The sequence below is a fragment of the Falco punctatus genome (genome assembly GCF_963210335.1).
Source record: "Falco punctatus genome assembly, chromosome: 2".
NCBI classification, from domain to species: domain Eukaryota; kingdom Metazoa; phylum Chordata; class Aves; order Falconiformes; family Falconidae; genus Falco; species Falco punctatus.
The window spans coordinates 26,562,073-26,590,048 of NC_137581.1; the positions used below are offsets into that span (position 1 = coordinate 26,562,073).

At 37.5% G+C, this 27,976-nt stretch overlaps 1 protein-coding gene across 12 annotated transcripts in view; it reads left to right on the top strand.

Annotated features, from left to right (window-relative positions):
• Positions 1 to 23,886, top strand: part of NBEA (neurobeachin) — a 534,050-nt gene extending 510,164 nt beyond the window's left edge. For all 12 annotated transcript variants that reach the window (XM_080377534.1, XM_080377536.1, XM_080377535.1 and 9 more), the window contains 7 exons: positions 1,410 to 1,481; positions 3,660 to 3,815; positions 4,725 to 4,895; positions 15,410 to 15,511; positions 18,892 to 19,088; positions 19,802 to 19,953; positions 22,041 to 23,886. In XM_080377534.1, coding sequence (XP_080233660.1) covers positions 1,410 to 1,481; positions 3,660 to 3,815; positions 4,725 to 4,895; positions 15,410 to 15,511; positions 18,892 to 19,088; positions 19,802 to 19,953; positions 22,041 to 22,131 — 941 coding nt within the window. In that variant the 3' untranslated portion in view covers positions 22,132 to 23,886. The remainder of the gene's footprint in view (positions 1 to 1,409; positions 1,482 to 3,659; positions 3,816 to 4,724; positions 4,896 to 15,409; positions 15,512 to 18,891; positions 19,089 to 19,801; positions 19,954 to 22,040) is intronic.
• Positions 23,887 to 27,976: the final 4,090 nt, after the last annotated feature.

Genomic DNA, 27,976 nt, shown 5'->3' on the forward strand with positions numbered 1-27,976 from the left:
AGGTTTTCCTTAACAACTGTTATTTAAAGTCATCTAGTTTGGTAGAGGTCATGGTGGCCTTTACAATCCATGTGACTTAGATCTTAGTTTTTCATATAAACTTTTGTAAAACATAAGTCATATTGCAAACATGAAGAATTCATGTCATGAACCAACCGTGAACTAAATTTCACCCCATTTGAAAACCTCTGGTGCAAATTTGAGAGAGGAATGCTTTCTGCATATATTATAGCAGAAAGAGACAGGAAAACAAGACTGGAGAATCGAAACTCATTTGATGATTTTCTTAACTTTTAAATCCTGCTTGGCAATGTCTTTTTTTCTTTTTGCAAGGGGCTAATCCAGGACAGGGTATTAATTTCCTACTATTACCATAATATTATTTTAATAAATCACAACTCTAGTATAAAGGATAGTTTCGTCTACAGAAATCTGTACATGGACCACTTTTACTGCTGTGGGACGTATGTAGAACTTTAGAGTTTGTACACAGTAGAGGGCATTTACATAGTCACCTTGCAACAGAAGCAAATTAATCTGAGTTAATACCAGTAAAGATTTGTCCCAAACTGGTTTGGTTTTGAAAGTAGAGAAAGAAAGGAGGGAATGAGATGTTCTTAGAGTGATGTTTTTCAGAAGATGGCAGAGCCAGCTGTAGAGAAAGTTTTCTTTTACCTCCTCTGGTTGTCTGTTGCAGTATTAGAAAATTGTGTTCTCCAGAATGTTGTATCTCCTCTTATGGAGGATATTCTTGTGCAGCTTGGCAGCTCCTGATAAAAATTGTGTTTTCATTGGTGAGCATTGTGATTTATATGCTAGGAAAGGTACTCAGAAGAGCCAAAACAGTGCTGTCTGGGCATGAGAGCAGATAACACTAAATACGCAGCCCCTGATGCACATTTGAACAGCAAAAGGGCTGCTCAGGATAGAACTAATAGGAGCAATTGTAGCAAATTTACTGTAGCCCACAATTTCCCAGCTAAAATATCTAGATAAATCCATTAAAAGTCCAAGTTTCTGTCACTTACAGTTTTCCATATGTAAGGAACTCATAACAATGTTTAATCCAATTATTCTTAGTTTCTGTGCTGTTGTAAGATCTCATACAGTGCTCAATGTAAAAATAAAAATTCTCTTGTTACTCTATTTTAAAGTTATTTAATGAATGTGATTGTAGAACTTGTGATTAAATTTGTGCTCATACGTTTATAATTACATGAAGAATTAAGAAATGCATATTTGTGTAGCACAGAGGAAGGTATCTTAAAATATTCATAGAACAAGTAATAGTAAAAAGTTACTTTTTATATATAAAATAATCCAATAATGCAGTTTTAAACATAGATAAATCATATAAAAAATTTAGACAACAAGTTTCCTATGTGCTTTATTCTTCTTTTCATGCGTAGGCCTTCGGGGAGCCCCAGGATATTCTTTGGATCAAGCCCATCACCTTCCAATTGAAATGGATCCATTGATTGGTATGTCAAGATGAAAATGTAGCAATATATTTCAACATGGCATTTTCAAGAATTATTGATTAAGCTATATTTGTATATTATGCTTCATTTAACATGGCAGATAGGAAAATATTTATTCTTGTCAGTCCTGAAGAACTAAATGCATTAGCTATTGATGCTGAATGAATTACATGAGTGCTATTTGTTATTAACATCACAAACAATTGGTATTTAAGAAACAACCAATTAAGTGAGTTACATTGTCAGCCCATATCTATGATTCTGTTCTCTTATCAGGTCATATTAGTAAAATAAGATGTGAGGGTCTGGTAGAGTTTGCATACTTTCATTTCTTACAGCCAGCTCTGTGTACATCAGTGCAGATGCAGATCCGTTTATTTTCATTCAATTTATGATTTGGATTGTTTTAGTTGCCATTACTAAATTAATAAAGAAAAGACTGGATCCTAAATTGATGCATGCATGATTGTATTTTTAAAATCCCAAAATATTTGAGAAGGTGAAATATTTTGAGAAATAACATCTGCTAAAACTGTTAGATTGCAGGTCTTGTATTCCTAAGTCATTATTTCTCTTGCAACTATTTGCTTTGTAGTTGTGTTTTTTTGTTTTTTTTTTTTTTTTTTTCCAGTAGGCATATTTTTGAGATAGAAATTGGGTATAGGGAAGGTTCTTAAAGACAGTTTTGCAGCATTGGTGAGAAAAAAATGCATTTTTAAACATCTCCAGATGAAAAGTTCCTTTTTCGTCTCCGTCAATATTTGTGGCTGAAAGATTTATATACAAGTACCTCAGCAGACTTAGCTTTCTCATTCTGTATGCTTCATTTGCTCATATAATGACAAAGGTTTTCTCTTCAGATTTTCCTCTCAAAAGCTAGGGCACAACTATTGTGCCCACCTGTTCTGGAAATCTGAGTAATCTGTTATTCATTATCTTTCAGTGGATGGATATAAAGGATCTGTTAATTTAAATATGTGTTCTTGGAATGTATATAAACATGGTATTAACTTTTACAAGCAAATGTAAAATAGGTTGGGTTTTTTGTGTCGAGTCTTTTATTTCATGCAGTTGTGAGCAATTTAATTAGAATAACCAAAAATAGGGACAAAAGAAATGTCAGAATATTACCTGCATTGTCGTGTTCCTACGTTAGGAGAAACATATCTGTCAGAGTGAGTTTTATCTTACCTAACTTCAATTAACTGGAGTTGGTTGTCAAGGTTCCCTCTGTAGCTACTGTAGAAAGAGAAACCATCTTCTGGAGTTGTCTAGCACTTGGACAGCTATTACAGGGTGAGATGACTTGCCATGTGAAGCGATTTCTCTCTCTCCAGCAAGTATAGAGGGAGCATAGGTAATTAACTTATATTATATACTGAACTTCTAGAAAGTTAATGTTAGGTGAGAGGGACACGGCTTTGTTGCATTGCCAAAGCCTGTTGTGTCGCAGGAAGTACCGAGCATGTTGGCTGGTTACTCCTAGTCCTTCCTAACAGCTCCATTTTATAGTCAGGGTGGTGGGATTCTGCATGAACCATTCCTTTTCCCTCTGTCTGGGGAAATTTCCAGGTGACATTGCCTCTTTTAACATTGCTGACTGTGGCCTGGCTGCCTGCTTGAGGAGCAAGTGATAAGACAGTGTTGAAAAAGCACATTAGACGTGAGGAGCTTCACTAGCTGTATTCTGATGTCTTTGATCCAGTTAAGCATCTGCAGGTATGGGGGATGCCAAGGTCACATGATACAAGCTGGGATGTTTTCTGTAGGAGAGATACCAACCAGCAGGAGCTGACTTTCTGCAGTATTGTTAGCGTTGACTTGGTATTTTCAATGAACTTCCATCAGTTTCCCCTAGTTCAGTTTGGGTTTGGCGAGTACTTCAGCAGAACACTTAAAATATTACCACATATTATGCAGTGCATCAGGCAGTGTAGAAGAAATTGTCATCTCCTGTAAAATCTTTTGTCTTATTCAAAGGGAAACCAGAAATCTCACAATAATTTTGTATTTCTGACACCCATATAGACAGCTCTAAATGTTCATATTCAAAATGCTTACTCAACAACAAATTCACAGTTCATTGAAAGTTAAATGTATTCATTTTCTCCTGTAAGTGGATGACAGGAAGGTGTTGGAATGGCTTACTTGTAAAATGTGTTTTGCATTTTGTTACAGCCAATAACTCTGGTGTGAACAAACGGCAGATCACAGACCTTGTGGATCAGAGCATCCAGATCAATGCACATTGCTTCGTGGTCACAGCAGATAATCGCTACATTCTTATTTGTGGTTTCTGGGACAAGAGCTTTCGAGTTTATTCTACGGAAACAGGTGACACTAAATATTACTACCTGTTCCTTCTTGGGTCACAAAGTGAGCCCTTGTCTTAATACTACCATATCTAATATTTGCGCTTACCCCTCAATAAATGATAAAGGGCAGTTTATAAAATTCTGCATGATTGTTTGAGCATGATAGCTTTAAGATGCTTTTTTTTTTTAAATGTAAGATAAAGAGTGTAAAAGGAAACAGAAAGGCATACAGTTTTTGAAAGCCATAGTTATATTCAGGGAATTGATCATATTAAAAGGATCAACCAAACTTTTTGTTACAATATTTTCATGACTATATTGTTTCTCTCTATTTATTTCATGTAACAAGGAAGCAGGTTGCGTAGCCTGCTACCAGGAACCAATATTCTGTTTCTTTGTCTGATTGCTTAGCCTAATGTCATTCAGTATATTACTAAAAACTGATTGCAATAATAGAAAGAAGGAGCTGACGATCACAGTAAACCTTAGTTTGACATTAATGTAGAACAAATATACATTTTAATATAATAATGTAGCACCATTGTGGAAAAGGTCATGTGCTGTCTTATGCATATAATTCATGAAATAAATTCACAGATAGTGTTCTAACACCATTGCTTAAGTACTGATGGATCAGTAACTCCACTTAATATTCAGCGACTGCAGCACTGACTTGATTTTCAGAGATAAGGGTTAGGATATGGATTGACACAGATCACAGCCCTCAATAAGAACATAAAAAGCAAAGAAAAAAAAGTTTTATCTTTATAATTTTTTAACTTTTTGTAGCATGTAGTGAACTCTAATTAAGGGCCATGAGGCAAAAATTACATTTGAACTGAATATTTGTTCATGATTTAGTTAATGACTTCTAAATGCAGCAAGTACTTTAAAAACCTGAATTTGTATCACTTTACACTCCCACCAGGAAAATTAACTCAGATTGTTTTTGGCCACTGGGATGTCGTGACTTGCCTTGCCAGATCAGAGTCCTATATTGGTGGTGATTGCTACATCGTGTCTGGGTCTCGTGATGCTACATTGCTGCTTTGGTACTGGAGTGGCCGACATCATATTATAGGTGACAATCCAAACAGCAGTAAGTATCCTGTAAAAAACACCTTCCTAAGAGGTCCTCTGTCACGCCTATTCCTTTCTAGCATTCCTTCTGCTAGCTTCAGAAGGTATTGCCAAATATATTGATTATTTCACTTGCAGGTTGATAAGAAGAGCACCACATGCTAAGCAATTCATTGAGTACTAGCCAAATGTTTAAACAGTCTGTGTGTGATAATAGATAATAGTATGGGAGTAATTCCTAAATTCGTAATTGCCTTTATCACTTATAGCATCATGTCATTATAAACTAGAACAAGATGGTTATGGCCTTTAAGTGACAGGATGTATATCACTATATTTTGACTTTCCCAAGAAATAATTTTTGGCATTTTAACTTACTCCTTTTGTGCTACAGCATGCTATATCAGCTGCTTGCCATTTCAAAAAAGGAATGTCTCACATGCCATGGAATCAAATGAGTTTCTTTGAGAAAGGTCTTTCTATAGCAAGTGAACCTTTGGAGAAGCAATGTGACTGAATAAAAATAGGAAAAGATAAAATGTCAGGAAGAGTTTGCACTTCATTTGCAGGGGACTAACTATCAGTGTTTTGCAGAGTGAACAGGACACAATAATAATAATAATAATGATTACGATGATGATGATTACTTATATGAGGGCACTTAAAATGCACTACTAATTCCCTTCACCCAAGGGATGAAGGGATCCCTTCACCCAAGCCAGAAATGTGACCACAGCTAAAGACAAGAGCAATTTTTTTCCATATACTAGAGCTGTTTTGTACAACACTAAATCCATTTCATTTAAAGCAGTTTCTGAATTCTGATGATTACTTTCCGCACTGGGTTATGGTTATTGCCTCTTTGGATAAACATGGAAAAATCCATCGCTATCAGCTTTGGTCTCTGGTATAAGTACTGACTGGAGGCAGTTGTAGACCCATCAGTTACAGACATCTAAGTGAAAGTATTTCCTCAACTGAATGTCTGGTAGAAAAGTGTTTTATTTGCTACAAAGTAAATATTTTGTTAATTTTGCAGGAGCAGATTTTTTATTTGTGTTCTAATTTTCTTCCTTTGTCTGTAAGCAGAGCAAAGGGGAGACAAACAAAAGCCTCACTTTCTCATCTGACTTTCTTTTGCTTCTATAACAGAGGGAAACTGGAGGGGGGGAAAACTAAAATTGTGTTCCCATAACAAATTCCTCTAATTTTTATGTATATTCCAGAGCTTTTTTAGCACTTAATTCTCACATAGGGAAAAATTCAGTCTGAAAAAGAATTTCATGTCAAGGCAGTCTGTTAGCTTGATGGTGTTTTGCTTCTTTGAGTGACTGTGTGATTCATATCAAGTATTAGTAATTTCTATGCCAAGAGTCAGAAAAAAAATAAGAGCTTTCTCCTGCTCCTTTCATTAAAGAAAAAATGTAAGACTTTTTCTTTACTTCCTTTCATTTTATGGGGCTTGGACAGCCTTGCCATTAGCATCTCCCTACAAACTGCTCCAATTCTTTTGCTGATAGATTTATTTTAGTTCTGATACCTTTTTGTCATCATGAACATGTCTGAATGCAAGAAAGTGTAACTTCTTGGAATCTCACGTTTAGTATCTTAGCTGTGTAACTTTGGAAGTGTCTGCCATGGAGAGCCTTAATTTTATGAAAAGAAAGGATATCAGTTGGCTGACAGAAATAAATGAAAACAAACCCAAATTGTATTATTTGTTCTTTGTCTCTATGTCTATGTGGATAAGGCGCTGTTTTGCTGGAGAAAAGGCCTTATAGTTAGATTAATGGGAGACTGCACTGCAGATGATAGTCAGGTCCAGGCAAATGTAATCTCACAGGCACAGGTAGCAGATCTCAAGAAGATTAAATACCCAAGTCCACTGTGGTAGCTTTGAAAAGTATTGATCAGGTTTCTTACTACTCATGTTGTAGGCATGTTGTAGACTCATGTTGAGGAAGTGTGATGTCATCACTATTATTGCTATCACTACTCACGGCATTAAAGTTATCATGGGTGTGCTAATTATGTACTAGTACTGTACTATAACCAGAACCTTATGTGTTGTAAGCATATCCTTATTAACAGCTACTTTGACTTTTCATGAACATTCATCAGTAGATAGATCACGAGTGATTATATGCCCGACGGATCTTCTGCCTTTTAAAACTTCCACAGTTACTAAATCTTTCTGCTGAAGTAATTACTACTGGAATCTGTTCCCTACCATGAACAGATGACAGTTGTTGTATGGTAGATTCCCTCTATACTCATTTTCAGGAGTGAAGCATTCTCAACAATCCTTATGGAAATATGTTTGAAGTTTTACATAGTTAAAGCTGCTGAAGTAGTAAATAAATATTTCCTAATCTACTCTTCTTCTATACTTACTGGTAGAAGATTAGGATTTACCTTGCGGGAAAAATGAAAGTGAGATGTTCGCTGTAGGTCAAATCCAATTAGTTAACATCTTTAGAATGAATTTTTAGAAAGATGCAGATGATATTTTCAGGGGGGAAAAGGGGGCTTAGTTTTTTAAAAGCTGTCATCTGGAGACACAGATAAGGTATTTTATACCACAGACTGTAAGAAGGTGAAGAAATTAAAGAAAAATGTCAGCTATAGTAATTATCTGGGTTAGATGCTTGACTTTATAATGATCTTTTAAGCTGAAAGACAGTTAATTATCAATTTCAGCTTCAATGCATCCAATTACCAAAAGGAACTTCAGTTGTTTCAGAAAATGTTGGGGGGGGCGGAAATTGCGGGGCAGGGGGAGCAAGTCCTAAATAGTTTATATAATGTAACATTTGTACAGAAAAATGTAGCTAGCATTTCATTAGAAAACATAGCAAGCAGAATTATTTATTGTGAAATAATCTGGGGCAAAACCTGTCAGAACAAACCCTTTACTGATTCTGCTAAAAATTCCATATTCTAGAATCCATGAGTTAGATGAAATTTTTACTAAACAACATGTATGTCAATAACCTAACCTGTCAGACTGGTGTAGAGCCTTCTGATAAAAATACCAGTGCAAACAGGTGCTCAGAGGGTGACCTCAGCTCTGTCTGTGGGAAATACAGAACCAGCTCTGGTTTAAAGAGAATGGTGAAAAATTGTGTCTTGGATAAGACTCTTGCAAGTGACTGCTCCAACTCAGTAGTTGAAAACGCGCCTGTGAAAGCATGATCTTCATTTTTATGATTTTAAAATATTTTTTCCAGTCAATGCATCTATGAAGTTATCACTTTTATTCTACAATAAGCATCAAAAAGGAGTTTCCATTTTTTTTCACTTGTCAAAATTTCTTAACGCTTCTCACAATTGGTATTAGAAGACTGAAGTTTTACCATATTTTAAATACAATGTTTTCTATGGATTAGCTTTCAAAAATAGCTTGTGAAAAACCTTCTGGTTAGAATGTTTGTCCAGGAAGTGGGAGACTAAGTTCTCAGCCTCCAGAGACTGGGGGAATTCAAACCCACTTTCCCATATTCACAAGCATATGCTGACTATCAGGCTATAAATTAATGTTGGAGGGGCCCCCTGTGAACCTCCAGCTTTGGTGGAAAGCAAAATTATTTTCTCTGCTCTTGTTTATGGATCTTATGCGACATGATGATTGGATAGAAATAGAAAGAGATCCAGAAATCAAGAACCAAGAGTACATACCTTCAACAGCGGTATGTAGGGCAAATCTCCCTACTTGTACATTCCCTGGTCCAACAAACTTGGTTTCATGGCTATACAATTGCTGAGCTCCAATAGCAGCGACAGAAAATGTCCTTTTCCAGCCTAGACTAGAGGCTGGTGCCTGGGGATGCTCCTGGAAAGTGGGAGATGTGGCATGAATTCCTTCAGGCTGAAAGGCAGTTGAAAGCAGGTTTTTATATATGTTTATGAGATTTTGAGCCTCCCCTTATTTCTTGATCCTTGCTTAGTTAAGTACTGCCTCTGGAAGGAACACTAACTGAATGAAGCTTAGTCATCTCACCAGGGTCAGATACCTACTTTCTAAGCCAAAATTGCCCATCTGCAATAGGTAATCCAGATCTGCACCTTATGCAGTTGATGACCACATTATATAAATCTGCTGTGGTTGAAAGAACAGTGAAAGGAATCTGTTTTCTCTTAGGAAGACCTGGCACAATCACAGGACTTAGTTTGCTTATTTTAATTCTTTGAAGTGATCTGGAAAATGTAAATCTTTGCAGTTCTAAGGATTGAATAGAAAAGTTATTGTGATAGAGTTTGACAATTTGTGTTTCAATTTTTTTTCTCTTTATGGTATATAGGGATTTGTTTTAGCTGAACTCTAATTTGTATACAAATTTCTTCTCACATAGCAACTGTATTAGTCATCACAAAAAGGAGCAAAGAGAGTACATAATATGCCCTGGAGTTCAACATGTATCGTTATAGTTGTTTTATTTTTATATTTTATGATTGCTTTATTGAATGTCTGTTTCAAACAAGTGACTTTGAAATTGAGAATTATCTCTGAGTCTTTGAACAGATACCAAAGTAGATGATAGAACAGCAGAAAAGTGAGGGACAGATGCTTTCATCTGAAACAGACACAAATTCAGAAACTAATTTGGAAGTGATAAAAATTAATTTGCACACTTTAATTGGAATCAGACTCCTGCATGAAAGAAGGGAAGGGTAGGCAGCTTGTGCTAAAAGCTGATGGAATTTTTTGTCAGGTAAGTATGTTGGACTTGGCCGCTTATCCTCTTGAGCCTTTCTGTGCAATATATTACATTCATCCTCTGACTGGTGTTCTTTAAAAGGATCAATGCTATTCCTGTTTTGTCCCTAGAGCCTGAAATTTCATTGATCTCGGGACTTGACATTTCTCATTACCTATTGTAGCTTCCAAGAAGATGGTCACAAGAGGTGTGAGTTAACCCTGTTTTTTCTAACGGGAACTGTGCTGACCACTGTAAAAACCTGTGTCTATCAGTCCTAAACTGGGTTTGTTTAGCATTATAATGTAATCCTCAGAGGTGCTAACAATTTGTCCTATCCCAGTGAGTATATTCTGTATGTACCTCAAAGGGAGGGCAAGCGCTCTTTCTCAAGTTAACCTGCACTTTTTTTAAGTCTGTCATGAAGTATTCCTTTATGTGTTCATTTTACATAACATATTTTTGAAACATTTTTACATGGTGAACATTGAAGGGTTTGTGAGTTTGTCTCTTGAAACAGTAGTTATTCTGAACTCAGCATATTTACTTATTCTTTTATATCCCTCTACATTTTAATATGCCCTAGTTTAACCTTGAAAGGGCAGCGGTTTAAAAATAGCCACCAGTATGTTCTGTACCAAGTGGACTGGACGGCTGTCTGAAGGTCCTGCGCAAGCACATTGGCACACACGCAATCTGCTTTGCCTGTTTAGAGTTATTATGGTACTTGTACGTTTGTACAATCTGGGTATCAATTTTTAAAACACAGTATCTTAGCGCTGTTCTGCCAGAGTAGAAGCACTTTGAAAACTAGTGTGTAATTTTTACTTGGCACCATCTCTACTCTGGTAGCTGAAGACCCCTCTCTCCTAAGACTGCTGCACAAAGGTAAATGTGCCAGCAATACACCTGAACGGATGGGGTTATATCTAGCATTTTATCAACAGATGTCTGCGCCCATGCTTTGCTGCACACCCCATGGGAGCTGTACAGTGCAGGGTGGTTCAGCAATTTGCCAAAGTTCCCAAAGCAATTTAGTGGAAGAAATAGGAAGAGACATAGCAAATCCTTACTGACCTCTCGTCTACTGTATTTTTCCTTTTAGGGTCTGGATGGATGTAAGGTACCTGGAAATCCGCTCAAATGGGTGTATTGCTTGTAGATATATACAGTGCTGCTCACATTCCTCAGCAAATAAAGCAGTTCTGCCAGAACTGAGAATATTTTGAATATATGAATATTTTTCTGTCAGCAGTCTTTCTTTTACAACCATTGCTCCTTCATGTTGTGGACATTGTTATTGACTATTTCTTCTTTTGAAATATTCCTATTTATTGATCGTAGCCTTATCTTTTCGTCAAACTCCAGGATGTTTTTTTCTGACAGTAAAAATTCAAGAATGCTATTACATTTTCACTTCCATGAAAGTATTCACTTCCGTAGTATTTTCTAAGTTTTTTTCTGATGAGTATACCCTCAAAAATAAAGTAAATAACAAAATTATTTTCAGCAAACAATTCAGCTATGGTCTTGTACTTGCTGCCATCAAAGTCAGAGATGAAATAGCTGAAATTTGCCTTGTGGTCTCATTTTTTTTTTTATATACAGAAGGCTCTTAGGTGTGTCCCCATAGCAATCTGTACATAATTCCTGGAAAAGGACAATATGAAAGAAATAATAACACTGTTCTATTTCTTTTCTTCTTTTGTTTCCTTGCCATGCTAGAGCACCGTTTGTTCTAGAATAACCTTAAAGTAGTATTAAGCATTATATTTTTCAGAGAGAAGGGTATTTAATTTCAGACTTTGTAGAAAAACTTACTTGCTTGGAAATACAATGCAGCTTATTATTTTTTTTTCCCTTCTGCCCTGCAGTAATTCAGTTCAAAGGTGCTCCGTTGGGGAAATTACAGGGAGTTTACAGTGATGGTATCTCAGTTCTTAGGTAGGATATTTTCACCTGCAATTCCCTCAGAGCTGCAGCCTTTGACCTCTGTTGCATCTATCAGTGGTGATGTGACAGTGACAGAATATTTTGTTAGATTTTGAATGATTCCTGGCGTTCACAACTTCTGTCCTTAAAAATAAAATGTAATATGACTGAGGTTCTCTTCCCCATGCCACAACTTTTCCTGTAGAAAGTATCACTGAATATTTTTTTCTTAGAGCCCTAAGGGGGAAAATCCCATTTTCAATTACTGTCGGACTGTTACTACTAATAATATGCCATTATTAATTTGTATTTACTGAAAAACAGAACTCAAAGATCTATGTTTCAGTGCAATTGCTTCTTATAAGCATTTTCCTTCATAAATCAAGTAGTCAATTAAATATGCTCATTTTTCATATTCTGACATTTTAGTTTCATGATATTATAATGTTTTCCTAGGAAACCCTGAGGAAAATACCCTTTTGAAAACTGTGTTATTTCTTTTCCCTCAAAAAAAATCTAATTTCAGTCATTCACCTTTGCAGTCTGATGACACTGCTGTATACACCTCTGTGATCAGAGCTTAAGCCAAGATGACCCTTAGGCATAATTCTTCTTTATTCCAGGAGGACATATAGTGTGTGGGGGGGAGGGAAGTGGAAAATTCTGTATTTAGTTGGGTGATTTTTTTTTCTTTTCATTTTTCTGTTATGTACCTGAAACAAACAAACAAACGAACAAAAATCCAACTTCAAAAGGAAGTGGGATTCTCAACAGCAATGATAAAAATCTAAATCTCCAAATACAGCTAATGGTTGATGATATCCAAAAAGCATCTTTCTCTGTATTTTCCAACATCTATCCTTCCCTAGCAGTAAAGCCCAATTTTCAGTTCACATCTTCAGTTTCCAGACCGGAAAGATTCTTTTCTTTCAGGCTAGATTAAAGATTGGGAAATTAGGATTTATTGGTGTAGCTGTTTTCGTTAGAGGTAGGGAAGTGTCTATACAATGCAGTGACAGGACCAGGTAAACTGACCCACCCTGTACTATTGGGTCCAAAAAGAGTCTGTGAATCCATGGTTGGTAGTTCTCAGCTGGTTCAGAAAGATAGTGAAATACACCAAATTTATGTAGGGTTCCGCAGGAAGTACTGTAGGTTCACACTAAATTTTGAAGGACTATTGTTTTATGTAGTTCTGGCTACCCAAATTTTAAGAAACAACTTGGAGCTAGACAGGCACAGAAATGGGTTGCTACAATGAATAAAAAGAGGCATTTTTTATAAAAATAAAACTCTGTCTTTTAGAGTTTGGTCTGAGGAACAACTGAGAGGGCTGATTTATTCTGTAAGTACATGAGTGGGGAAAACACAAGAAGGGGAGAAGATCTGAAGCTAAGGGACAGTGCTGACACAAGAACAAAGAAATACGAGGTAGACAGAAGTAAGTTCAGGCTGCAAGTCAGAATATTTCTCTCCTTTAAAGTAAGAAAGGTCTGGAACATCCTACCAAGTCACATACCCGGATAGCCATTTCATTAATTTATTGACAGGTTTATATAATATGAGTGTCTGCAATAAGAAATACTTAATTCATTGACCCACAAAAGTCTGTGAAAACCTCCATTCCTAATGCATATCTTTCAGAAGCCCATGCCAATATTGCGTAGCTACTTGGGTAGTTCCCTTTTTAATTTTAGTGTTTAACCCTTTTTCCAGTTGGGAAACTGCATTTTATTGCAGGGTTGAAATGTGTGCAGCCATTCACCCATTGGACCTTGCTGTGCCATTAGCTGCAAGATAAATTTTTGTGCGCTTGGACATCTTTTACGCCTGTGACTCCCAGCTACAGTGGTCAAGTCACTGCATTGCTGCCTGTGCAGCAAAGAGAGAAAACCCTTTAAGCACTTAAGCCTTATTCTCTATATCAGTTGTATGACCCTCCTTTAGAGCTCATTTCTGTGAATGTGGGTACAAACTTTAATCTTTCTTATCTACAGTAGCAAGATATTTCTCGACTCCAGTTTGCTATTCTAGGGTATTGCATTTAAAGTTAGTGTTGAGGGAGTTTTCCTTTCTGGGTCCATAAATCCTTCTCTGTCTCACTGCCTTCCAGAACAGTCTCCTCTCCAGCGAACAGAGCTTGTGCTTGTCCAGGAGTGTCAGCCTTCCACCTGGCTGTATTCAAAATAAATAAAATAAACCACATTTTGCTACCTTTCTGTTTAACTAAGCAATGCAGAGAATGTTATAATAATTTCTTCCTCTCTTCATCATATGGTTGCTTGTGAATCTTTGTACCAGTTTTATACACAACCATATCTTACCAGCAAAGATTTTGTATTATCCTGTAGATAGCATAATTGGTTAGGATTCTGTCAAGAATCAATTCCCAGCTCCTAATTGGACACCCTAATTTCCTGTATCTGAATATGTAACTCGTAGTAAATACCTTTCTATGGAAGAAAATTTTTAAGATCTATCATTGAACCCGCTTCTATGCCATCCATGTTGTCCACATTCAGTTCCACGTAAAACAGGTTTAAATCAAAATGTTGTAGTACTAAGACAAATATCTTGGAAAAAAATACATGGAGGCCATTTTAACACAGCCATCTTTATCAACTATACCTCTCATGCTGTTAAAAACAAAGAAGCTTGCTTGACAAGATTGCTATTCCAGTACAGCACGGTGACTGGCATTAATGAGATTTTTGCTTCCAATTCTTTGTTGACAGAACTGTGGATTAACCATTTTGTTATTTTGCATAGGATTAATGTTACAGTAATTCATCTGTAGTTCCCTAGCTCATTTCTTTTATCCTTTTAAAGTATTTGAACTATACTGGCAGAACTCCAGTTCTTTGGAATTTGCCAGCTTTCTATATTTCATTTGTACAAAGTAAATATAACCAGCTGAAATCTATGTTATCTAGCAAGTTGCTAATTTTTTGTTACTGGTTATCTTTCTTTGCCTGGCAAAGCAATATCAAATACTGAGCAATTCCCTACTTCATATAGGCGATTCACCGTTAAGATGTCAGCATCTGTTATTGCTAGAAACAACAGAAATGTTGCTATTTGTCATATAAATACTCCATAAATGCCCGGTTGTTTGAACTCAAAATAAAATACATTTCACTTCTGAATAGAAAAAATAAATATTTAGGGAGTAGTCTATCCCACTCTTCAATAAATTAAATGGGATAAAAATGGGACAGTTATCCATGGTGATATATTTAACATTATGTATACCCATAACCACCTTTAGCTATAATTTTAATCTGTAAGCATTCAGTATGTCTCTGAACCAGTAATGTCTATGCAACAGTAGTATCTTTCTAGTACAGTCCTGTCCCTCCTTTCTTCTTTTCTGACCCCCAGTTTCATGAAAGAAATTATGACCATTAATACAGGAACACCCTCAATTCATGCTGCTCTTTAGGTTCCTAGCAGAAGTCTGGAGGCATAGAGGTCCGATAGCAGACCTTTACATTACAGCTGTTTTTAATACCACCACACTTCGTGTTCTTTATCTGAAATACACATTTTCAATATTTTTAGGTAATCAAACTGTCATGTATTGTTATAATTTGTGTATTGTAAACAGCGCACAGTCCATAATTTCTAAACCAAGGAAGTTTTGGTTTTGAATTAACATTTTTGTTAATGTATGAGTTGGGAATGAGTATGAATTGGGAAGCTCTGCCTGTGAAACTATGAGATCTGAATTGATTTTGCTCAGAAACCTAAGTATGAGATATTTAACCACACTGCACCTCTCTTTGATGCTACTGATTTCAGGCAAATTGCAGCAAAGTTCTTTTGTTGGTGGAACAGATCTCGTTTGGCGTTCCTCTGTTCTTTGCTCTTTTTGTTTTAATTCCCATGTGGTTTTTTTTTACAGGTGATTATCCAGCTCCTCGCGCTGTTCTAACTGGTCATGACCATGAAGTTGTCTGCGTGTCGGTCTGTGCAGAGCTGGGACTTGTTATCAGTGGTGCTAAAGGTCAGAAATGTTTTTATGCTTTAAGTCTGTACAGTTTTAGAGCCTTTTTTAGTAGTACTACTCAGTCTTCCCTCAAGCTACATATACTTTAATTATCTAAAGCCTCCTCTACTAAGACGTGTAGTATTTCTGGGGGAATCTGCAACAGTTTACTCTGAATGTTATTATTTACTATCAGGGCTTACAAGGTTTGAACACAAATTAAGTTGGTTGTTCCTTCCAGCCTGTGCTGCTATTCCCCCTTGGACCTGGGAGAGTAGTTGATAAAAATTTGTACAACAATTCATAATGACATTTACTGATCTTGAAGAAACTTGTTGGTAGAGACCTGTATTTGGGGGAGGGCCAGCTGCAAGTTCTTCACCCTGACCATAATTGAATGGCAGTTTGTAGGACTGAACTCAGCCTTAGCAAGGGAGGCAGGGTCAGTTTGTCTGGTTTTGAATCTGTGGACAGCATTTTGTCTAGTAGGGTTTTGGTTGGGTTTTTTGTGAGGTATTCCAAATAATGAGGAGTTTGCAGATTTGTTGTTACCTCTCTTCTGTTAAGCTTTTTGAACCATCTGTTCACACTTTCTCCCTGTTAGTTATCTGTGGAATCCAGAGTACCCAACAATTGCCAATACGAATGTTCAAAATACCTTTCCAAACCTGCAGCAGTCTCCTGTATAACTGGTAATCATTGTAAATGAAACACGTGCCTCAATGAATGTTTGCTTCATCTTTCTGTGTTCTGTTTCTCCTTTATTTGTTCCATTTTACCTGTTCCGTCCACCTTCTCCTTTCCCACTTAATTCCATGTCCACTTTTCTTCTCCCACTGCGCTCTCTTGTTCAGCTTCTTCTCTTAATTTGGCAAACTGCACGTCTTTTTTCCTTTCCTATTTGCCTCACTCTCTTCCCCCTTCTCTCTCTCTTTTGTGCTACGTTATCTCTTCTCCCTTATTTGCTTTCCTTACATTGCCCCTGTCCTTCCTTAAGGTTCTTCTTCCTTACATATCTTCCTATCTCATTTCCACTCCACGCCTACATCCACATCCAGCCACTTGCTTCTCTGTCTACAGTGATGCCCATTTTGTTCATCTCTGTGGATATCCTCATATTCCTTTTTAAAAAGTTTGCTGCTTCTGAGGTTAAGAAGGTTGCGATGCTTGTTCTGCCCGCTTTTGCTCACAGCTGAGCTCCTGGGTTATCGCCATTTATACTGCCTCGGAGCTCAACATTTATTTTCAAAGCTGAGTGTGAAACTTTTGAGTAAAGGCATTTTTAACAGGAAATCCTAATGGGTCATTAACTCTCGTAATGACATACTACATAACAGTCGTAGGTGAAGTCAAGACATTTATGAAAAAAATGTACAGTGACACTGAACCTAAAGTTTTTCTTGCAGCACTGCTATTTCTTATCTTTTAAGGCATCTTTATACACTCTTACTGTTGTAATAGTGTACCCTTTTCAACTATTCTTTTGCAGGTCTTATCTTATTAAAGTAGCTGGAATCTGTACTCAGTTATCTTCTGCTTCATTAAGTATATGACGTTTTGGTAACATATATTTCTGGAGGTAAAAGCTACTGGAGAACCCAAGACTTTTACATCAAATCCAGAATATGTTTGTAATTGATCAAGAGAAATGTATACCCAGTCTGTCCTCTGAGTTACTCTCCTCATGCTCTTCCTCGTCGAACTCTAGTCCATATATAAATGCAGAGAGAAAAAAAAAAAAACCAACCCGGTTTTATTTCTGCTTTCCAGCAGATGCCTGTTTTAAAGCTGCTTCTTCAGTTTCTGTCCTTTCCACTCCCTTTCCAGTTTCTTAGGTTGCATTTCGTGGCAGTGCTGTATTGCTCTGCCATCCTGCCTGAGTGCTGCCTGTGCTCCCTCGTGGGGAGCCTGTCCCTCTGGAGCTGGCTGTGGCAACGTGGTAACACACATGGTGCTCCAGAACCTGCTGCGGCAGGGAGACAGCGCATATAGGACTCTTCTGAGAAAAATCCTGTGCATCAGGTTGATGTTTGCACGTTCTTATCCAATAAAACCACAAAAGGAGTGGTCAGTCTGCATGTCTTTACAGTAACATCTTAAATCAGATTTTCTTTTTGCCTTTTCTTGTCCATGTCAATTCAGCTGTGAAGGCATTACACTTTTTATTTTGAAAGATCTAACGGTAATTATTCTAAAGGTGGAGGCATCACTTCATGTAACATTCTGGCATTTCAGTATTTCCAAAGCTGAAACTCAACTATTTAAGAACATTAGTTAATTCCATTGCAGTTGTAGCTCATGGACCCAGCCAGGCTTGAGGTCACTCTGTATAAGGCTTTATGCAAACACAGATGAAAACCTATACCAGAGGGCTCATGGGTGAATGCACTGATGCTGTGATTCATTCTACCTGGGCAAACCCAGCTGCTCTGTGAATTTCAGGGTAGTTAGAAGGGCTTAACGTGAGGTGGCTGAGTCTGCCAGAATGAATTTACTTTCAGGGTCATGAGCCAGTTGTGTAAGGAAGAGATTACTTTGCTGTCCAGGAGTATCCTGTGATTCATAAAAGAAAACATTTAGTATTTACTATGACTCATTACGTTTACCACAGAAGAGACTCTTTTTCTTAGTAGGAATACAGATCTCACTTTCAAATGAGCTTTTCTCACAGATCTTGAAATGGAAATAGCCTAGGTTTGCATCTTAAAATGTACATTGAGGATTTCATAGCTGTTTTTTTCTTTCATCAGCAGTCATAAAAATATATTAAAATCTCATATTATTATCTCTCTAGAGTAATAGCAGTTACAATGTGGTCTCCTAAAAGCTCTAATAGTACAGACATCTTAGTAACTGTTGGCTGTCAGATGACTTCCATTGTTAAAACAATTTAGGACTGAAATTTATGCATATAACATATTCGTTGGGAGAGAGGACCTACAGGGACTGCCATTGTCTATAGGGGAAATATGCAGTGATACGATTATATGCCCTCTGGGAGTTGCTCCTACTAGTCACTGATAGGGCCCCATCTGTTTAATGTGAATGGGCAGGCTAAAGAGAGTTCATGTTGTTGGAGGAAAGCAGTAAGGCTGAGGCTTCTGAATGCTTGGTAAAAGGAAAGAATATTTTAGAAGGTAGATCAAGGAAGACTCCTACCGGTTTATGTAAATAATAAACTACCAATTTTAGGCATGTTGTATCTATTTTCTTAATATGCTAGCTCTTGCATTTCTTCTTCTGTTGTATATTTTAAATTCTTTAACCAAACATTACATCTCCTTATATTCTATGCAGGACAAATGTGATATAAATGTGTATTATGCATTGCTTTTGTGCACAGCATATATAGTTTGTATAAGTAGTAAATATATGATATATTATGTTTTCATATACAGAAGGTCCTTGTCTGGTACACACAATTACTGGAGATCTGCTGAGAGCCCTGGAAGGAACAGAAAACTGCTTGTATCCTCGCTTAATTTCAGTATCTAGTGAAGGTCACTGCATTATCTACTATGAACGAGGACGGTTCAGCAATTTCAGCATTAATGGCAAACTCTTAGCTCAGATGGAGATCAATGATTCAACCAGGGTAAATCTAAATGCAAACAAACATTTGTTGTGTCTCACCTTTATGTATTAAAACAAATTTAATGTATTTGCCCTGTGATTTAAAGGAAATATGCGTAAAAATTGATGCCTTCTGGTTAAGTCATATTCAGACACAGATCCTCTTTTCTCCATCTCCAAATGCAAAAATGCACTTGAGCTTTTCCAGAATAAATAAGAACAAATTGTTTATGATCCCACATGATTCCTGGAATGTTTGTTTGGAATTAAATTTCAGTGGGAAATATATCTTTAAAACAAAATGCTCTGAAAAGAGTCCATTCTTCATTTATTAGCCAAGACATGAATTTGTGCCTTCAGGGCTCTGCTCTGTCACTAGCACTTGAAGCAGCATGAGGAATGCAGATCGCTGCTTTGCTTTAAGTGTTAGCGATGGCACCGACTATTGTGAGACAAACACTGAAATGTTATGTGCTGAACTCAAGTCTTTGCAGATTCATTTAAACAGCTTTTTGGTTATATATCATGTTTCAAACCACACAATTTTACATTTGGAGACCCAACATTTGTTGGTTTACTTTTTGATTGGGGAAGAAGAGGAGTGGGAGCCTTTTTATTCAAATTTAAAGTGGCCAGAGCAAAAGAAATGCTTATAAGTTTATTAATTTTTTGTAGTATTAACCTGTTTCCATAAAAGCTGACTGTGTGCTTGGGTTTTGTCTTTCCCCCCTGAAGGCCATCCTCCTCAGCAGTGATGGGCAGAACCTGGTAACAGGGGGAGACAATGGTGTAGTGGAAGTGTGGCAGGCCTGTGACTTCAAGCAGCTCTATATTTACCCTGGCTGTGATGCTGGCATAAGAGCTATGGATCTGTCTCATGATCAGAGGTGAGTTTGTCGTTAATGTTTATATGTAAATGGTAAAACTGCACAAAGTATACATCTCCATGAACTGTATTGAAGTGTGAATTTATGGTATGCAGTCATTAACAGGATACGGTACAAAACCGTTACCCCAGTTGTTGTTGATTTGTCTGACTCAGCATTTTTCCCGATCCCTAAGTCTCACAGCACAAGCACGTAAAGTAACATGAGGTCTTATATCCTTGAAGTCAGTAAGACAAAGGCTCAGTTAGCAAAGTATGAGCAAAATTACATTAACTTAAGCACATAGGAACGGTCAGGCTGGATCCGAGTGCAGTAGTGCCTTAAAGCCCATTACAAAAGTTTGTGGTACATTTCTGATTTTCACATATGTAGAGCTTGAGAACTTGGGTTTGCATCTAGACTATAATGTGTAATACTATCAGTGGATCTATCCACTGGGAGTGGGTGTGATCCTTTCCTTTGACCTTCTTGAGCAATGGGGATGTGGTGTAGAAGCCAAGATTTTTGAAGTCACTGCTGTGGCACTAAAATTCCCACTGTAAATGTCAAAGATATATGAAATTGATCCCTCAGTCTTCTATTGTGATTGTAATGAAAGTCTATATGTTGCATTTATGCAGGATTATGAGTGGATTTGCTGTGTACATCATGCATCAGTATTGTATTTCTTATTAATATACAAACTCATGACATGCAAAGAATTCATAGGATATTGGAAAAATCATGCAGCATTCATTTAAGTTTTTTTTTTTTTCTTACACTTTTCAGCATTCCGATGATATTAACCCATTTCGCAAAGCAACAAAAGCAACAAAAACATGTATAAGTAGATGACTTGAAACAAGTTTTTTGTCTCAGATTTAGTCTAATTGAAACTAACTAACTGGAACAGGCCTATTCACTTCTGGAGCTTTGCCAGTTTATGCATACAGTACTGTGCTCTGTTTGAAGAGATTTATTTACACTGCAAAAAATTTCAGCTAGCCTATTTTCTCTATTCCTTATTGCAATAACAGGCTGAGAAGCCCCAGCTGTGCAAAGTGCTTTAAGTACCTGCTTAGCTTTAGTCACATAATTAAGCAGAAAACAGCTTTTGTATAGTTTGATAGAAGTAGTGATAGATATCTAATTCCCTTTTAAAACTCAGCTACCAGAATTGGAGGATATGTGATAACTGGAAAATCACCTCAGCTATTGCCACCAGAACAGCGTAAATATGGGGCTACATTTCAATATGAAGCTTTTTAGGAGTACCAAGGTGGGATCAGCTTGTAATTAAGGGATCGGTTCAGCTGTCTTCACAGAGGCATCTCATTCTGTCTGGGAGGCCATGGGATACCCAGCTGATCCCAGCCACAGCCCCAAGTGCAGAGTGCTCCAAGCCCCATGTCCCAGCTGCCAGCCAGCATAGACACGTCAGCTGTCCTGGGGTACCTCCAGTGGCACAAGGTGCCTGAAATTAGGCATCTGGGTTCTAAAACACCTAAATGAAGGTGCCTTCATGTGAGCTACGGGAACAAACTTCTGTAATAAAAATGAAAATTTATTTGCTACAGCCTGTGGAGTCTAGAGGACAATGAAGCTCACTCTAAAGTACATGCCCAGTGACCTGCAGGGGGTTGGTCTCAGGCTGCACTGGGGGTACTGACTGGGGTCTCATTCAGTTGCCTACCCGTAGTTAGTTAGTACTGTTTGAGATGCTTTAGAGGTCTGAGGTACGTACCTGGGGTGGCACACATGACAAAGCACCCAGTGAAAACCCACACCCTTCTGGAGAGGCAGCTGGAGGCAAGGCAGGGTATGTGAGAGCGTGTCAAACGGTGTGATGCTTTTACTTATGTGAAGGTGCCTGAATGGACCTCCAGGTCTCCCTTGACCTTCCTGTAATGGGAAGATGGAAATTTGGCTCATATGGCGACACCTAAATGTAGCGTCTCGTTTGCAAACTGAATCCTACCCATGAGCTTAATCTTCAGACAGTGTTGCAAAAAGAGCCTTATTCTTTTAGCTTTTTTGCTGTTTATGGTAAACCATTGCTTGGGAAGGTAAAAGAGGATTAACAGGACCGCCTGTTCTATCTTTTTCAGAACTCTGATTACTGGCATGGCTTCTGGCAGCATTGTAGCTTTTAATATAGATTTTAACCGGTGGCATTATGAGCATCAGAACAGATACTGAAGCGGAATGAAGAACTGAAAGCCCAGGTAAAGCTGAGAGCACAAGTGCTGCAATGAAAGGTGTAGTCTCTGGTGGAAAACCACGTCTGCATTGACCTCCGTTGTACATTCCATTACACCCAGCAATAGCTGTACATTGTAGTCAGCAACCATTTTACTTTGTGTGTTTTTTCACAACTGAACACCAGCTGCTGAAAAGCAAGCTTGTATCATGTAAATTATATGAATTAGGAGATGTTTTGGTAATTATTTCATATATCTTTGTTTATTGAGAAAAGGTAGTAGGATGCGCCACAAGAGACTTTTGAAAATTCTGGGGAACCTTGTGTCCAGTTATTTCAATGTTTAGGCTTTGAACCTAACATGCATCCCATCTCCAGCCTCTTTTCAAGCTGAGATAAAAAAAATACGTTTGATACTTTGTACATCAGATGCACATCTTAACTTTAAAGGGATACTTTTGTAAAAGTAAAACCTTGTATAAAGAACAAAACTGTTTCTTAATTTTATTGTGGAGTTACAACTTGCATGTACTTTAAACCTGATGTCTTGAAGGAACAGGTGCATTCACACAAATCAAACTGGAGATCTGCCTAAGGGTACAGCTTGTGTTAAAGGGTTGAATTTGGGCGCAAACAGTAATTTTGACATTTCCACCAACACATGTTTTTTCACCTTTTGAATCTAAACTTTACCCCTCTTAAGTGGAGTTCTGCTCATGAAGCATTTGGATAAAAAGCCATCATTTGCCATATTTATACAATAGAAATTGAATTCCTCCCTTTTAAATTCAAAGACTAGAAGGAAAGGGAGCAAAGAGGGAAGTTCAGTTTAATGCTTTGTAATGCTTAATAAATTCCAATACAGATAAAGTGCTATACTTCTGGATTATTAACATTTGGCATACAAATCATGGGCAAGAAAGCCCCCAGTGATTTTTTCCTTTATCTTTCCTCTGAGCAGCTTAGTTTATTTGACAGCCTTAGCTTCATTGTAAAGGTAATTGAGGTTATTCTTTTTGGTTCTTCTGAAAATCTCACCTGAAGCCACTCAAACTAAGGCACTTCATGTTTTACAATACTGTAATGATAACTATTGGAATAATTTTCTGCACATTGTACTGATCAAATTACACACCCAGGGGTATATACACTTTAATTCATGTTTCTTCTTTGTATATTTGGTGACTGTATTGTCATAGATGTACATATTGTGTCGGTAGGGCTATGAGGCATGTAACAGGAATGTAATTTTCTCAGAATTTACACTCACTTGCAGTCATTTATTTAAAAAGATAATGGATTCTTTGTATTGGCACTTTGCACCAGAAACATATCATTATTTATTGATGTGATTACTTATTTGTTATCCACCTTGTATTAGTAAGTTTAGCACTGAATTTCCTTCTTCATTGTTGTTTGTATTTATGATTCTGAAATCATGGGGATCAACGTAATGATTAAGTTATTCATCACCCGTCTGTAAGCAATATCTTGAGTTTGTAGCTTAGAATTGGGAGACTATTGAACATCTGGAAGACAAGTTCATTTCATCTTGAGATCATGGTGAAATATTTTGGATATATAAATTCCTTAAGCTATTGTAACCATGTTTTATTGCAAAGATGTAAAATATGCCAGATGTGTGTGAGTTGGAAATCAAAAAGAAAAATAAAATATGCAAAGAATTCAGTGATTGTTTTTCATTTCAATGAACTTTTCATCAAAACATTCCCATTATCATTAGGAACAAACAATTATTTTAAGAAATCCTCTCTGATATGCTATGTTTATACCAAAAATTATGCATGCCTGGGTGGCTGTATTTCCTGTGGTCTCAGGAACTAAAACAGAGGTTACAGAGTGTGTTTTGCAACTCTTTTGATTGTCAGTACACGGAGAGAAGTTACTAAAGATACTTTGATCAACAGAAGTGAAAAATCAAAGCCTGTAAGAGATATTTAGGATTCTTGTGAATAGGCAATGATCTTGCATAATAGACCTCACAGAAAGCAAAGATCTGATGAAAGCCATTTTGGGTATCAATATCTGATAAGATGAAATTAAATTCATTTTGCCTTGGGCACTGAAAGTTAGATATATACACTCCCATAGCAGAACAAAACAGGTGGGATAAATTGCCTTTTGGAAATGCTGAGGTCCCTACAAAGATTATAGCAAGTGGAAATACAGTTAGCTAAATGTCAGATATCTAATTTAAGGTAACAATGGTAAGCAAAATACTTTCCTCATAATTAGAAAACTCCTGATAATAGACTAAAAAGCAGAATAACAGCCAACACTTCAATTTGTTGCCCCTACTCATTGCCTTCCTATTTAGAATGATTGTTCTTTAAACAATTATCAAAATGAACTAAAGCCAATGTTTGAGAATCTTATTAGAATACTGTATACATTTTAGGAGATAAGTATATCAATCAGCTTTTGAAGCAAATAAACTAACTTGATTGTTCTGGGGCTGGGGGAGAGATGGGGAGTAGAGGAAAGGATTGGTATGTTAATTGCAGCTTGTGAAACAGTTTATTGGTATGTCACAATCTCCATTCCATAATTATACAAGTTTCATCCCTAATTTCATGTTTTATTCAACAAATTGATTAAAAAAATATGCACCATTGCAGTTAAACAAAAATGAATATTACTAGTATCTTAATTAATGCTGCTGTTTGCATGAAGTCTCGCAGCAATTGTGTGAAGTACAATTCAGTCACAAATGGGAAGGTTTTGTGCCCAAGCAAGTTTTTTTAATGAGAAATTAGCCATGGGCTACAAAAAGAAAAAAGTCCTACTCTATTGCATTCATAGGTAGGGGCACCCAAAAAAGTCAGCCTCATAATAATAATAATAATAGTAGTAGTAGTAGTAGTAGTAATAGCAATAATATACCCTCTCCACTATGGCTTATGGTATAAAAATTGAGTTTCCATAAAGGCATAGGTCAAGGAGAATGTATTAACAGGCTGGTATAGTCACATAGACCAGCTTGATATGGTTTTTGTGGTGAAACACCACTGTTGCCTTTTAGTCTCTATTTAACTTCTAGGTTTTTTTAAGAAAAAAATGTTATGATGTGCCGGGCTATTTAAATTCCTTTGTTGGTTTTGTTGATTTGTTAATTACATTATTATACACTATCTGTTGCCGGGTCTTTTAACATAAAAAGAAGCAGATCTCCAGTTTATATCACAAGACTTTTCCAAAGCTTCAGCTGCCCCATTTCTGTTGCATGGTAAAGCTGGGCTGACTCACCTTTTTTCTCTATAGAAATGAGACTTACTGATTCCAGGGAAACTCTGAAAGCTGCCTGTGGAAGATGAAGCAGCTTTGACCAAACCAGTTAAATGTGACCAATCTCTCAGCTAAGGGAGATGTAGCACTGAGGATACAACAAAAATATACCTGCAGTGAAATTAAGGTGCAGTTACTGGCTGTGTTCCTGCCAGTTAGACGTAGGTTAAGAATTGGACTATAAGCCAATGCCATACCAGGAGGATGGTGCAACAGCTATGAGGCTTATTCCTTTGTCCAGATCCTACCACTGTTGAGGAGAATGCTGCTTTCTCTGTAAGAGGAAAAATAAAAGAAAGGCTGATGCATTTTACCCCAAGGAAAGACTAGCTAGGCTTAATTTACTGGAAAAGCCTTGGATAAATAATGATTATGTTGATAGAGAATCTCATGGGTTGTGCTTGTAGAGCTAAAAATGCTGCCTGTGAACAACAGTTGCGGTGAATTTTTGCTATAATATCACCCCGTTGACAAGCAAGCAGGATGTTTGAAGCAAGCCTCGTGCTGCCAGGGATAAAAGTGTTTGAAGTAGACACGGGGAGTGAAGGGCTGACTTCTGATAACAGCAAGAGAACCATCTCCTGATACAAGATGTCTAGTACATATAAATATTCATTTGGAGACTTCTAGCTGGAGTTTATGCTCACATTTTCCACCAGTTTAATTGTGTATTGGTTTTATTTTGTCTTTTGTGTAAGTGTGTGTTACTTGCAAACACTAAAATGAATGGACTAAAACTTAAGCTGATATTTAAAGAAGGAAAGAAGTACTGGAAATTTATATGTCTATGCAATACGGTACAGTTTATAGACTCTCTAACCCCGGTGATTAGTTTTGCAGCATCTACAGTTAAATTCCAAGATCTGCAACCGACAAGAAAAACAAGTCAAGAGATTGCTTTCTTGTAAAATTTATAAGCTGTGACCATATAATTAGTTTACAGAGGGATTTATGTAGATGAAAATCTGCCAAACAGCTGACTTGGTTTATGGGTCCCTCTGTGGTGACATCATGCCTAAACAGCACTACAGCTCCACACCATTAGTTAGAAGTCCTCTCTCAGTTGCACCTCATGTGCACAAACAAGGACCTGGGTAACAACAGGGGTACCTATGTGCAAAATTCAGAGCCTGGAGTGCTTTTTATTCATTAAAGGATTGGCATAAGAGCTCTGTGTGCCTAAGGTGCCTTCAGCTACCTTCAGTCTAGCGTTCCTAACATCAAGCAGAGAATATGCTTTTATGTACAAAAGTGGGGGAAAAAAAATATCTCCCCTGGTGCCAGAAGATTACAGACAGCTAAAAACTATCAACATCAGTGGATTTGGCTTAGAAGTTTCATGTCTGTTTATACTTTGAAGAGAGTTGGTCTTGGCAGGATGCTGCAATGACCAAGCCCTGTGGCAAAGCTAATCGTAGTATCATAGCCATGCAAATTTAAGAATGATGCACTTAGTTTCCCTTACTGTGTAGCTGGACTAGCGATTGCCAGAAGAGGCTCCAGAACAATTGAAAGTGGTGTTTCAGCCTTGCTGTACAGCTTATACATATAAATCCAGTGCCTATGGCTGTTCAGATACATTAGTTTGTACAAAGGTATCAAACAGGAAATAAAAAAGTGCCTGGTGGCCAGTCTCCCTGCATGCACATCTTTTAAAAAATTAGTAATAGAAAAAAAAGACTGCTTCAGTAGGGAGACAGCAGGGCTCTGGGAAGGGGCTAGGAGCATAGAGAAAAGTCAAAGAGGGACAGATTTCCTCTACAACAAAACACTCATTTTTTTCCAAATAAGCCCAAACAGATTGTCCCAGCTCTGCTCCTGCAATGTCCCTTCCCTCTCTCTTTCCTCTACTAAATGCTTCTGTCCCCCTTGCTTTAAGTTGCCATGAAAAGCAGGCCATAAGTTGGATTTTCTCACTCCTGCAACCATGACCCTCCTGGTATCCATCACATACCCCAACTCCCCATAACTGCCAGGGAGAACTAAAGCAGATTCAGCATAAAGCACACACACGTGAGGCTCCAGAAGGCCCATACACATCTCTTCACCAAGCTCCTTGGTGTCCCAGTGTGGGTTGCAGGAGGTAAAAAACTGAAATTAAAAGTGTATTCTATATTTCAGCTGTCTATTCGAGCAGAACCAGAGGTCATGTGGGAGTATTATTCTCCTAGCAATTAGCACAGGTCAGGGCCCTTCTCTGACCTGAAAGCATGTGGCACGACAGCCTCTAGCCATGCCGCCAGACTCCCTGGGACCAGCCCTTAATCCATCCTAGCCCATGCACACTGCAGGGTGTTTAGAGGGTGATAGGTTAATGGCATGCCAGTTACACCATGCAGATGAGCACAGCACAGTGCCCAAGCCTCCACCTTTCGTTGCTCAAGTTGCTAGATATAGCCAAGGCACCTACAAAGAGTGCCTTGGGCCCCATGATCATCAGCCTATCAACCATGTCACACAGTCATGACAGGTGGGGCCTGGGACTCAGTAATAACTCCCAGCCACAAGTTTATGCACAAGACTGCTGTATCATCTTCG